Source organism: Rattus rattus, chromosome 9, assembly GCF_011064425.1.
Source record: "Rattus rattus isolate New Zealand chromosome 9, Rrattus_CSIRO_v1, whole genome shotgun sequence".
Taxonomy (NCBI): Eukaryota; Metazoa; Chordata; class Mammalia; order Rodentia; family Muridae; genus Rattus; species Rattus rattus.
Window position 1 is genome coordinate 4937118 of NC_046162.1, and position 12250 is coordinate 4949367.

General features: G+C 51.7%; 1 protein-coding gene across 1 annotated transcript; it reads left to right on the forward strand.

Annotated features, from left to right (window-relative positions):
* Positions 1-9219: 9219 nt before the first annotated feature.
* Dusp1 (dual specificity phosphatase 1) lies at positions 9220-12038 on the forward strand. The gene is made up of 4 exons (XM_032913229.1): positions 9220-9748; positions 9973-10118; positions 10492-10711; positions 10993-12038. The coding sequence occupies exons 1-4, from the start codon at positions 9382-9384 to the stop codon at positions 11361-11363; spliced, it is 1104 nt and encodes a 367-aa protein (XP_032769120.1). The 5' UTR covers positions 9220-9381; the 3' UTR covers positions 11364-12038.
* Positions 12039-12250: the final 212 nt, after the last annotated feature.

Consider the following 12250-nt stretch of genomic DNA (forward strand, 5'->3'; position numbering starts at 1 on the left):
CATTGGTAAGCAAGGAACGAAGTTGGCTCTCGGCAGGACTGAGAAACAGAGTCTCTCTGCACTTCCTCTCTACCCAGCATCTTGCCCTAGAACTGGGAAAGGGTAAGGTTGAGACCAGGTGAGCCCAGAGTCTGGGCTGGGTTGGGTGCGGGGAGGTAGTGCCCTTCAGAGGTGTCCTCCCCAACCCAGCCCCTCCTTTGATGTCTTCCTCACCTGAGTTAGACACCTGTTCCTGTGCTCAGCTCCCATGGTTCAGAGACCATTTCCGGTGTGATCCTGTCTGCCCTGGACAATGGCATCACTGGGATGGGGCTGGATCATTTCATTTTCCCCAGTGTCCCACCCAGGTGGGAGGTGACTCTGAGGGGGGGGGTACAGGAGAGCAGGTGAGGCTGAGCTGATGGCCCAGCCCTCTGTGATTTGCATGAAGTCACTCTCCACACTGTTCAGAGAGTCCTGGCTGGGAGGGGGAAGCTGCCACTGTGCTGTCCAGGTTAGAGATTCGATATAGGCTTTTCATGGCACTGTCCTTTTAGGGTGCTAGCCGAGCAGAGGTTTGAGCCTCGGGAAGGGGCAGGGCCCCAATCTTTCCTTTCTAACTGGGGACTGTCTGCATTTTAATTTTTAAAAGCACCTTACACTTAAATTCCAGCTGGGAGTGACTGACTTCTTCAGTTGTGAGCTCTTTCTTATTCATGCCTTTCAACTCACAGAGTGTCGAATGTGACCTTGGCCCATATGTTTTGTGTTTTATTTATCAGCCCTGATGCTGCCTCCACCACCAAGGCAGGCCAGGAGAGTTCATTTTCTTTATGGGAATATGCTTCCCTTACTTTCTGCTTTAGAGATGGCCATAACGAATTCTCTTGCAGGTGTGGTGTGCACCTCTACACCCAGCACTTGGGAGGCAGAGGCAAGCGGATATACCTATGAGTATCCAGCCTGGTCTACATAGCTAGTTCCAGGACAGCCGAGGTAACACAGAGAAACCCTGTCTCGAAAAGCAAAACAAAACAAAACAACCCACAGACAAGAAGAAAAAGGACAGCCATAGCTACGGAAAGACCCTGTCTCAAAACAAAACAGAGGCAGGGGTTGAGGGAGAGCTTGTGATTAGTGAGATCAGCACTTACCTCCAAGTTAGAAACATTCCTTCCTTTTGCCCTTTGGCCTACAGAGCTTTACATCATGAAGATATTACTTAAAAACAAAACAAAACAAACAAACAAACAAATAACAACATGGCTTTAATTTTTATAAAACTTTTCTTCGATTGTTTTTAAATTTTGAACTCTAAATTGACTCAAAGTACCTATGGGATTACGGATTCGTACGGTTTAAGCTTGGAGCCAGATGTTCAGTGAGAGGCAGGGCTGCTGTTTGTTCCACTGCTGCTCCAGTCCAAGTGTTTGAAGCCAGGTATGCTAGGCTAGAAGCCCTACTCAGCCACATCCTCGAGATCCACAGATCAATGTCTGTCACGCCCCCGTGAGCTGAGATGCACAATCTTTCAGGGCTCTGGTGCCTGTGGCTCTGTTGCCCCCTCTGTGGTTCCACACTCAGCCCCTTACAGCATCTTGGTGGAATGTGTTAGTGTCATTTAATTCCAGGGAGTTAATGACACAAAGTCAAATACAGCAACTCACCCTCGCGTCTTTTCGCATGGTTTACATTAAATGAATAGCCCACGGGTCAAGTGACGTGTTCAGGGTATTGAATCATCATACCCAAGAGTGAAGGGGGTGCCCCTCCTATCCAGAGAACATATCTGTACAACGTTTAGGAAGGGGTCTCTTTGAAAGCACAGAAGACAAAGTGACTCACTAACATCTTCCCTCCCCTCAGTATTGCAGACCATGACATTTGGAAACATGGTCAGTTACACACGTAAGCAAGTCAAAGTGAGATGGGCAGGGCTGGAGAGATGGCTCAGCGGTTAAGAGCACTGACTTCTCTTCCAGAGGTCCTGAGTTCAAATCCCAGCAACCACATGGTGGCTCACAAAGTGAGGTGGGCAGAGTGGTCCTGATCGAACATGGATGGTGTCCTTGTGGAGAGGGTAATTTTGGCACAGAGAGAACCTTAGGTAAATATGAATACAGAGATGGGGGCGTCATCAGCAGGAACCCAAAGGGGGAAGGTCAGCACATCAGCAACAGCTTGCTGAAAGTTGAAGATTGTATTTTCCCATCAGGACCTTGTGGTCACCTTATTACCACACTCCTGGCCTTCCATGCTGATTGCTGACCAAGTTCTGTTCTTGAGAGCACTTGGTTCTTGGTTTGTAGTGTTTCTACTGCTAAATAAGCCATTGGAGGGAAGGCTTAGGCCTATGTGAGCAGCCCAGTCAGGATCAACAGAGGCATGCATGGGCTTTCCTGTCCCTGACCCCAAGCAGACCCACCCAAGCCTGTTCCTGACCTGCCTTGGAGTCGGCTGAGAAGAATGCTTCAGGGCACTGGAGGTGTGACTTCACTCTCCATGGGTGGCCAAACCCATTGAGGTCAAGGCTGGCGAATGAGTCATCTGTCCAGTGCGGTCAGTGAGTCAGGCGGGCCCTGCCGAAGGGCCAGGGTGCCAGTATATTCGCTTTCCCCTTTCCAGAAGCATCTAGAAGTGGCCCCTGCAAGTTATCATCCCTGACAAATGAATGCCGTAACACCCCACCCACGTGCCACACCTACTGTGTGTCCCAGAAGATAAGGATAAAGGCCTTAGAAGGCAGATCGTGGGCACTTGGGGTGCATCTTTGGCCTTAACTCCCTTTTCTAGTCACATGGCGGCGGTAAGGGTCTCTTCCTTCTGGGTTCGTATCACAGTCATACCAGGATGTAAATACGAAGCTCACAGCAGAAGGCCAGCTTCCCAGCAACCCTCCAGGAGAGACAGATAGTTGTTACTAATAAGAGCTGCCTCCAAGGACGTTTCCCACACAGGGGAAAGTGAGACGCTGGGTCTCACGATCTCCAAGTCTTCATCTGCGATTCTGCATCTTCCTTGGATGACAATTCTCCCCGCCCCCCCACCTCATTTGCTCCCGCTGATGTTAATTACTGTTTCCTAATTATGAAGAGGAAATGATATCTCAACTCCTATTCTGTTAAAAGGAAAGAAACCAGGAGAGAGCCCAGGAGAGAGCCGTCACCTCTCCTGCAGGCGTCAGTTCCCTCAGTCAGCACACGGCCATGTGTGACTCTGCCAGCTATGGCTGATGGGCTATGTCCTCGGGCCATGAAGGGGCCCGTGGAAATGGTAGATTCTCACTACCTCTGCCCCTCTGCTGCTTCCTGGACTGGTTGGCGTGTTTGCGTTGAGCATTGAACTGGGGACCTAATGCTCACATGCTGCGAGGAGGGGCAGATGATCCTCCTGGGGGAATGTTCCTACAGCAAAAATTTAGGAGGTATCATTCCAGAGACAAACGCATCTCTGAGCAGTGGTCTGCTAGGTTATGACTGCTGCCAGGTTACTGGGCAGACAGGGGGTGGCTCCCAGGAGGAAAGCGTCAGTCAGTGGAGCCACCTGCCAAGTGTTTCCAACGCACATTGGTTTAGAGCACTCCAAGCACCTGGCACTGAAGAAGTTCATACACATTCTTAAAGACACTTTGGGGGTTGGGGATTTAGCTCAGTGGTAGAGCACTTGCCTAGCAAGCGCAAGGCCCTGGGTTCGGTCCCCAGCTCCGAAAAAAAGAAAAAAAAAAAAGACACTTTGGTATCTCACAGACTGTGGGCCTACTATGTGCTGGGCATTATTACTGCAGAGGAGAAAAACACAGGCCCTGCCCTGCACCCACTCCTCTGACATCTTTCCAGGCTGAGGCCCCACTACAAGGCTCCTCGGTTGCCATAAGCAATAAGCTCCTGAAGTTCCCCTGTTTGTTTGAGGTCATTTCCTGCTCTGATCACCATGGCTGCGTGACGACATATTTTAATTCTTCTCTATGATAAGCCTTGTTACTTTATTGGACCTAAATGTCTTGGACCCTAATACCCACTTCGCTAAGTCATGCCTAGATCAGAAAGGAAGTTGCTGCCAGTTGTTGACTAGGACAGGCCTCTGCCTAAGTCACACTTAAGAACTGTTAAGATGGGGTTGGGGATTTAGCTCAGTGGTAGAGCGCTTGCCTAGCAAATGCAAGGCCCTGGGTTCGGTTCCCAGCTCCGAAAAAAAAAAAAAAAAAACTGTTAAGACAATAACAATCGAAATGTAAATAAGAAATACTCAAGTTAATAAAGATGGAAGAAAAAAAAAACAGAACTGTTAAGACAAGACAAATGTGCCTTCTACACACTGAAATAGGGGACCAAAGCAAGTAGCATTCTATGATGCACCCCGGAGGAAGAATTTATAAATAGACACAGAGTAACAATAGTGCAAGTCAACTGAACATGTTCCTGGGCCTTCCAGCCACCAGCCTGTGTCAGGGGCTGGATGACTTTCCCCTTTAATGGAGTAAATATTTTAGGCTTCATGCCACTGAGGCTCTGCAGAGAGAGGCAGGGCTAGGTCTGGTTCCTGGCTTGGACTCTGTCATTCTCTGTCTCTCTGATGTTGTATCACCCTACAGAATGGGCGCTGTCCCTATTAGATACGCAAACTCCGAAGGAAGTAATGCAATTCCTCCAACCAACATCAAGCCCGTGAGCTACGCTCCTGGCTCAGGCTCAAAACAGCTTGAATTTGCTGGTAACAATGATACTACTGCCCCGACAGAACTGCCTTCCGATACATTTTGTCTTCTTTTTCCTTGCTTTCAAATGTCACACACTGGAGTAAGAACCACCATTCTGCCTGTATTTCTAAGGAAGCCAATGCAAGAGATAAGGGGTATTAAGTCAGCCAAGCAGCTGGCACCACACTGACTCCGGTTAGGATGTTCTGAACACGGTGTGACTTTGGACAAGTTGCTTAACCTCTCTGAGCCTCACTTCTCTCAAAGGAGGGGGCTGAACGACAGATCACAGCTGCTCAGCCCTCCCAGGCCTGATCAGAGGACAGAGACGTGTGCAACCATTGCACAATAGAGGTTGGCTCTGTTCTCATGTCTGGGTGGGGCCCTGACTTACCCTTGGCCATCCATCAGGGTGGGCCAGAAAGGTATCAAGGACAGGAAGGCCTGGGTCAGAAGAGCTAGGTGGGTTCAAACTCTATCCAGACTACTGCAGCCATCTCTGCCCTCTGAGGAAAGCTCCAGGCCATCTGGGAGCCAGCTTGCAGAAACTGAGGCCTCAGGAGCTGAGGTAGATATGGCCCTGTGCCAGGTCTGCATTGACAGCTCCCAGCTGTCTGACCCCCCCACCCCCAACCGCACGTCCCTTCTCTGAGCTTAGCAACCACCCCTTCCAGGACTACTGATGAGGTCAGGAGGTGGCACCTGTAAAGCACCTGCCACTGAGGAAATTCACCAGCACTCTTAAAGACATTTTGCTATCTCACAGGCTGTGGGCCTACTATGTGCTGGACATTATTACCAGAGAGGAGAAAAACACAAGCCCTGCCCTGTATCTAGCAAGTATGCAGGCTAGTGGCATAAGGGGTTAAGTGGCACTAGCAGTCTTCCAGAGACTGAGAAGGAGGCAGGCGAGGGGCCTCTTCATTTGTTTACATAGCTCCTTTGCTGAATCTGCAGGGGGGGAGAAGAGTCTCCCGGAAGCTCAGAAGACAGGGACAGGCAGGGCAGTGCGAGCAAAGCCGTGGGGGTGGGAGAGACCTGGAACATTCAGGGAACACAGGCTCACTGAGTTTTCTTGGAACCGGGAGAGCAAAATCAAAGCAAGTGGAAGTCAGCCAGAAGGCTAAGGAGACTGGGGACCCACACTGGCCCGCTGTTGGATTTTGGGGGATGGGAGTCACAGAAAGGTTACTGAACAAGAAGTGTCTTGTAGCTTGGATTTGGAAGGTACTTTCAAAGGCTCATGGATGAAAGGCCTGATTCCCACCATAGCAATGGTGAGATAGAAACTCTGGGAAAGTGACGTTCATCTCATCCATGGATATGAGTGGGCTCAGAGGTCGAAACTGCAGGAGGGTGCCTGCTGAAGGGAACAGGTCCTTGTGGCCCCTGGTCTGCCTCTCTGCTCCGCTTTGAACTCCCTACCACAATCTTCCTCACCACATACCCACCATGATGCTTCTCAGTAACCATGGGCACCTCCATCCCCTGCTTTTTTATTTGGTTGTTTGAGACAGGGTTCTCTGTACAGCCCTGGCTGTCCTGGAACTCACTCGGTAGACCAGGCTGGACTTGAACTCATAGATCTGCCTGCCTCTGCCTCCCGAGTGTTGGTATTAAAAGCATGAGCCATCGCCACCTGGCATCCATTTCCCTTCCTGTTCACCTCAATGGCATTCAGCTGACCGACACAGGAGGGACAGGAAAAGCTCTCCGAATGACTGAACGCCATTGAGGGATATTGCTCCTCCTCTGGAAGCAGCTCTTCTGCAGGGACGCCACCAGGACTTTCTCCCTCCCTCCATTTAATTTGGTTCTGGATGGGCGTTATTCTCCGTTTATAAATATAGAAGCCAAGATCAGAATTAAGTCCTTTGCCTAAGGTTACAGAGTAGACAGTGAGCAGGGGGCACTTTCAGTCATTAGTGGGGAGCTCCTCCCCTCCCCTCACCCCAACACCAAGACAGATCCAAATGGGAAAAACTGACACGTTCATAGGCTGGTGCCAAGCCTACCCATCGACTGTCCCCACAGGTCCACATTGAAGCTGATGCTTCTCTGTCCAGTCACAGGGAGTTGCAGCACGGTAAAGTGAATGAGGAGAGGCCACACAGTCAGAGAGAAGAGGCAGGCTGATTCTTATCGCCCCGCGCTGCCTCCACAGTTGCTTCTAAGCACACCTGGAATGGGGAAGCATTCAGGCCAGTGAGGCCTCTCCTACAGTTGACATCTACTGACTCACACTGTCCCAGGCCCTCAACAGCTAAGCCTCCAGTGCCAGCTGCTCGCCCTTCCAAGGCAGCAGGAGCCCATCTGGTTCCACCCCGCTCACAGGGCATTCTCACTGCCTGGATTGGGACCTGCGGACGCTATACTTTTTGCTCACTCTCTCTGAACAAGTGGACAATAGGGTAAGTCTCCTGTGGCACTTGGAGAGAGCTTTCTTTCAGCTGGGGCTCCAACCGATCCATGCCTCTAGGTGTCTCTCAAGACCCACCTGGCGGGATTCTCTAAGGTTCTGATGCCAGATTCTGAAACACACAGCACATGGGCCATGTGACCTAAGAATCACCGTGTTGGGAAGGGAAAACCGGAGAGTGGATGACTCATAGGAGGGGAAAGGTCTTGGTGTTCTGCCCCTTCTGCTTCGCAAGGGAATGCCACCAAGTCAGGCATGGTACCAGCTGTACTGAAATTGCCTTGAAGGCTCATCCGAGAAGAGAATGCCTGGCTCCCCTACAGTCAAGTGCCCGCTGGTTCCTGCTCTCTGTGCCCCTGCTAGGAAGGAAAGAGAGCAGAACTCCACAGAGACCAGCAGACATCTGACTTCAGTGCCCAACCATGCCACTGTATTTGTATAAAAAGGTCTCTTTGAAGAGTTTGGGTAGAGAAGGGTATAATGAATGGTCTTGCAAAAACAAAAACAAAACAACAACAACGAAAAGGAAAAATTGCGGGGTTGGGATTTAGCTCAGTGGTAGAGCGCTTGCCTAGGAAGTGCAAGGCCCTGGGTTCGGTCCCCAGCTCGGAAAAAAAAAGAACAAAAAAAAAAAAAAAAAAAAAAAAAAAAAAAGGAAAATTGCACTTGGTATGTAGTTTGAAAAGGCAGCAGCTGTAACATTTTATGATTCAATGCAAAAAGTATGTCGAGGTCCTCAGCTGAATAAGTAAAATAAACAAATAATTTTTTTTTTCTTTCTGTGGCTGTTCTGAGAGGTAGGGAGGGCAGTGTTATCTGAAGATTTCTTTTAGGATCGATGCTCAAAGGGATGTAAAAACGCCCTTTAAAAATAACGTGTCCCGAATTTCCAGAAGAATCTAGGCAGAACGCAAGTGCTAAGAGAGGCCAAAGCGGACGTTGCTGGGCAAAGGCACATGGTGGCCAGTAAAACACCTCCCCTTGCAAAGAGGAAGAAACCGCAGAATGTTCCTGACTCGGCACCCCTGCGGAGTGGTGCAATGTTTATGTTTGTGTATCCAACTCGGTGGTGTTGGCAGCAGGCTCACGGCCTACCCCGTAGTCATGGAGTTTTGGGGAAGGACACAGACATCGTTGGGGTCTTCCCAGGTGTGATGGGTACAGTTTGTTCCACAGAGTGGAGGATTCTAAGCTCTCAGTCCTGAGTCATTGGTGTGCTCAGTTTCTGTTCAGTAGAGATGAAGAGCTAGACACTAGTGAGGCGGGGACAGGAGGGTCTCTGTGAGTTCAAGGCCAGCCGGGGCTAAACAAACAAAACAAAAGAAAGTTGTGTTGGGGGGCAGAGGAGCAGTGGCTGGCAGCATCCTCTGATGCCTCGCGACGACAACGTGCTTGACGGTCCCTGGGCGGCGCTGTGGAGCTCTATCCAAGTCCCCCCCCCCCCCCCCCCCGAAAATGTCAAACCTGGGCTCCACACCCGAATTTGCAACCCTCCTCCCTTTGCTCCAAGTAAGTCCTCTAGGGACCACCGTAGTTAAGATAACACTTCGGTGTGGGGGTTGGGGGGGAGCTAACTGGAGACACTCCTTTGTCAGCGTAAAACTTTTAAAGTGACATTCAAGAAGGACGTCTGGACTCTCGCTGTTTGTCCTCAGTATAGCCGGAGGGTTATAGACCGAGTTGGTCATCTCTCACTATCCACTTCCCTTTCCCGCTCTGCTCGCCGCGCCCACCACCCCAGCAGCCAGAGCCGGGCCAACTGAAACCGTGATCCCAGGAGTGGCCCCGCGCGCTCGGTAGAGACCCGGGCAGGGGAGCAGGGCAGGTGTCCCCGGGCGCGTCCTCAGGCCGAGCCTTCTGGCCACCCCGGCTGGCAGCGCGCTGTCCTGCCTGCGAGCTCGGAGGGCAGGAGGGTGGGGGCCGGGCCCGGAGCCAGCGCTCAAAGCCGACCCGCTCCCAGGCCGATGACGTCTTTGCTTTTGGCTTTGGCGGCGCCAAGCCCGGCAGGGCGGGTGACGTCACCACCCGGTCACGTGTCCGCCATTCAAACAAACAAACCGTTCCCCCCCCCTCCTGTGCCGCGCCCGGGACCGCCCCCAAGAGGCCACATAAAACCGCGCTCCTCGGAACGAGCGCGCAGCAAAGGACTGGCGGGCGGGACGCGCAGTGAAGCCAGATTAGGATCAGCGAGCACTTGAGGACTTAGGGCCACAGAAAACCGCACAAGATCGACAGACTGTTTCTGGAGAGCTGCAGAACGGGCACGCTGGGGTCGCTGGTGCTGGCCATGGTGATGGAGGTGGGCATCCTGGACGCCGGGGGGCTGCGCGCGCTGCTGCGAGAGCGCGCCGCGCAGTGCCTGCTTCTGGATTGTCGCTCCTTCTTCGCCTTCAACGCCGGCCACATCGTGGGCTCAGTGAACGTGCGCTTCAGCACCATCGTGCGGCGCCGCGCCAAGGGCGCCATGGGCCTGGAGCATATCGTGCCCAACACCGAACTGCGCGGCCGCCTGCTGGCCGGAGCCTATCACGCCGTAGTGCTGCTGGACGAACGCAGCGCCGCCCTGGACGGCGCCAAGCGCGACGGCACCCTGGCCCTGGCCGCGGGCGCGCTCTGCCGAGAGGCGCGCTCCACTCAAGTCTTCTTCCTCCAAGGTACGCGCAGGACTTCTGCCATCAGCTAAGGAAGGGGGGCGTCCCACCTGGAGTGTGAGAGCGCCTGTGTCCAGGGGCTTGTCACTGGCTTTGTTTGACTCCGGGAACAAAGACTTCCTAAACCTTCCTTGTAAACTCGCAGCCCCTGGTGGGTGGGTGACTTGTCTCCAGGTACTGCGTCGGCGGCGGTGTTAATGGGAAAATATGTACCTTTGTATTCTCAGGAGGATATGAAGCGTTTTCGGCTTCCTGCCCTGAGCTGTGCAGCAAACAGTCCACCCCCATGGGGCTCAGCCTTCCCCTGAGTACTAGTGTGCCTGACAGTGCAGAATCCGGATGCAGCTCCTGTAGCACCCCTCTCTACGACCAGGTTAGTAGGAGTCCGGGGTCTACGAGAGGCTGGGAGGTGGCAGAGCTGGCAGAGCTCTGGGAGGCTTGTGCCAGGGAGAATAGAGAAAGCGGCTGTAGCTTTATTTATACTAGCGGGGACACGAGGATCTTCATTTCACCATGAAGCAATTGGATGAGGCTGAATTCTCCCAGTTGCTGGCACGGAAGAGCTTGTTGGCTCTGTCCCGGCCAACCAGCTCGATTCTTTACTATTATTTTCATATGTCAACAGCAGTACTGAGGTCACCACTTTTCAGAAACTCCCTTTTTCAGTCGGGAGTTTTTGTGGGTGTGGGTCCTGGCGTGTTCACGCCGAACAAGCTTGATGAACGCTGGATTGTTTTGGATTTCAGGGGGGCCCAGTGGAGATCCTGTCCTTCCTGTACCTGGGCAGTGCCTACCATGCTTCCCGGAAAGATATGCTCGACGCCTTGGGTATCACTGCTTTGATCAACGTCTCAGCCAATTGTCCTAACCACTTTGAGGGTCACTACCAGTACAAGAGCATCCCGGTAGAGGACAACCACAAGGCGGACATCAGCTCCTGGTTCAACGAGGCGATTGACTTTATAGGTAAGTGGAATAGATGTCTGGGATCTCTGCTTTCTTCTCTACTGTAGCTGCTGAGCCCAACCTTTTGGGCTCACCCGAGCCTTCCTCCTCACTGAGACTTGAATAGTTTTGGACTGACTGTCTTGTCCAGGATTATACATGCAGACACCCAATCTGGGTTTAAATCCCTTGTTACCCTTTGCACAGTGTATGCACAGTCCCTATGATAGCATGAGGGCGTCTTTGATCGGGGCTCGGCTGTCCTCCTGAGTTTTTAAGTAACCCATAACTTTGTTTTTCAGACTCCGTCAAGGATGCTGGAGGAAGAGTGTTTGTGCACTGCCAGGCCGGCATCTCCAGGTCAGCCACCATCTGCCTTGCTTACCTCATGAGGACTAACCGAGTGAAGCTGGACGAGGCCTTTGAGTTTGTGAAGCAGAGGCGGAGTATCATCTCCCCCAACTTCAGCTTCATGGGCCAGCTGCTGCAATTTGAGTCCCAAGTACTGGCCCCTCACTGTTCTGCAGAAGCTGGGAGCCCAGCCATGGCTGTCCTTGACCGGGGCACCTCTACTACAACGGTCTTCAACTTCCCCGTCTCCATCCCTGTTCACCCCACGAACAGTGCCCTGAACTACCTTCAAAGCCCCATCACGACCTCTCCGAGCTGCTGAAGGGCCAGGGGAGGTGTGGAGTTTCACGTGCCACCGGGATGACACTCCTCCCATGGGAGGAGCAATGCAATAACTCTGGGAGAGGCTCATGTGAGCTGGTCCTTATTTATTTAACACCCCCCCCCAAACACCTCCCGAGTTCCACTGAGTTCCCAAGCAGTCATAACAACGACTTGACCGAAAGACGTTTGCTGAACTCAGCCCATTCGGGACCAACATATTGTGGGTACATCGAGCCCCTCTGACAAAACAGGGCAGAAGGGAAAGGACTCTGTTTGAGCCAGTTTCTTCCCTTGCCTGTTTTTTCTAGAAACTTCATGCTTGACATACCTACCAGTATTAACCATTCCCGATGACATACGCGTATGAGAGTTTTACCTTATTTATTTTTGTGTGGGTGGGTGGTCTGCCCTCACAAATGTCATTGTCTACTCATAGAAGAACCAAATACCTCACTTTTTGTGTTTGCGTACTGTACTATCTTGTAAATAGACCCAGAGCAGGCTTTCAGCACTGATGGACGAAGCCAGTGTTGGTTTGTAGCTTTTAGCTATCAACAGTTGTGTGTTTGTTTATTTATGATCTGAAGTAATATATTTCTTCTTCTGAGAAGACATTTTGTTACTAGGATGACTTTTTTTTATACAGCAGAATAAATTATGACATTTCTATTGAGTTCTCGGTGCTTTGTTTCTTTGGCGACCCCACTCTTGAGCAAGTGGCATAGTATGGAGGCACTGAACCAGTGCCCCATCTTGGTTGACCCATGGGTTCCAAGGGAAGGATGCAGAGGAAGCACTAGTTGCTGTCGCCCAGATCTTAGTAGGGGGTCAAGGTGCAAACCTGTGTCCTTTGACAGTCACAGAAGCTACCATGTCACCTAGGGA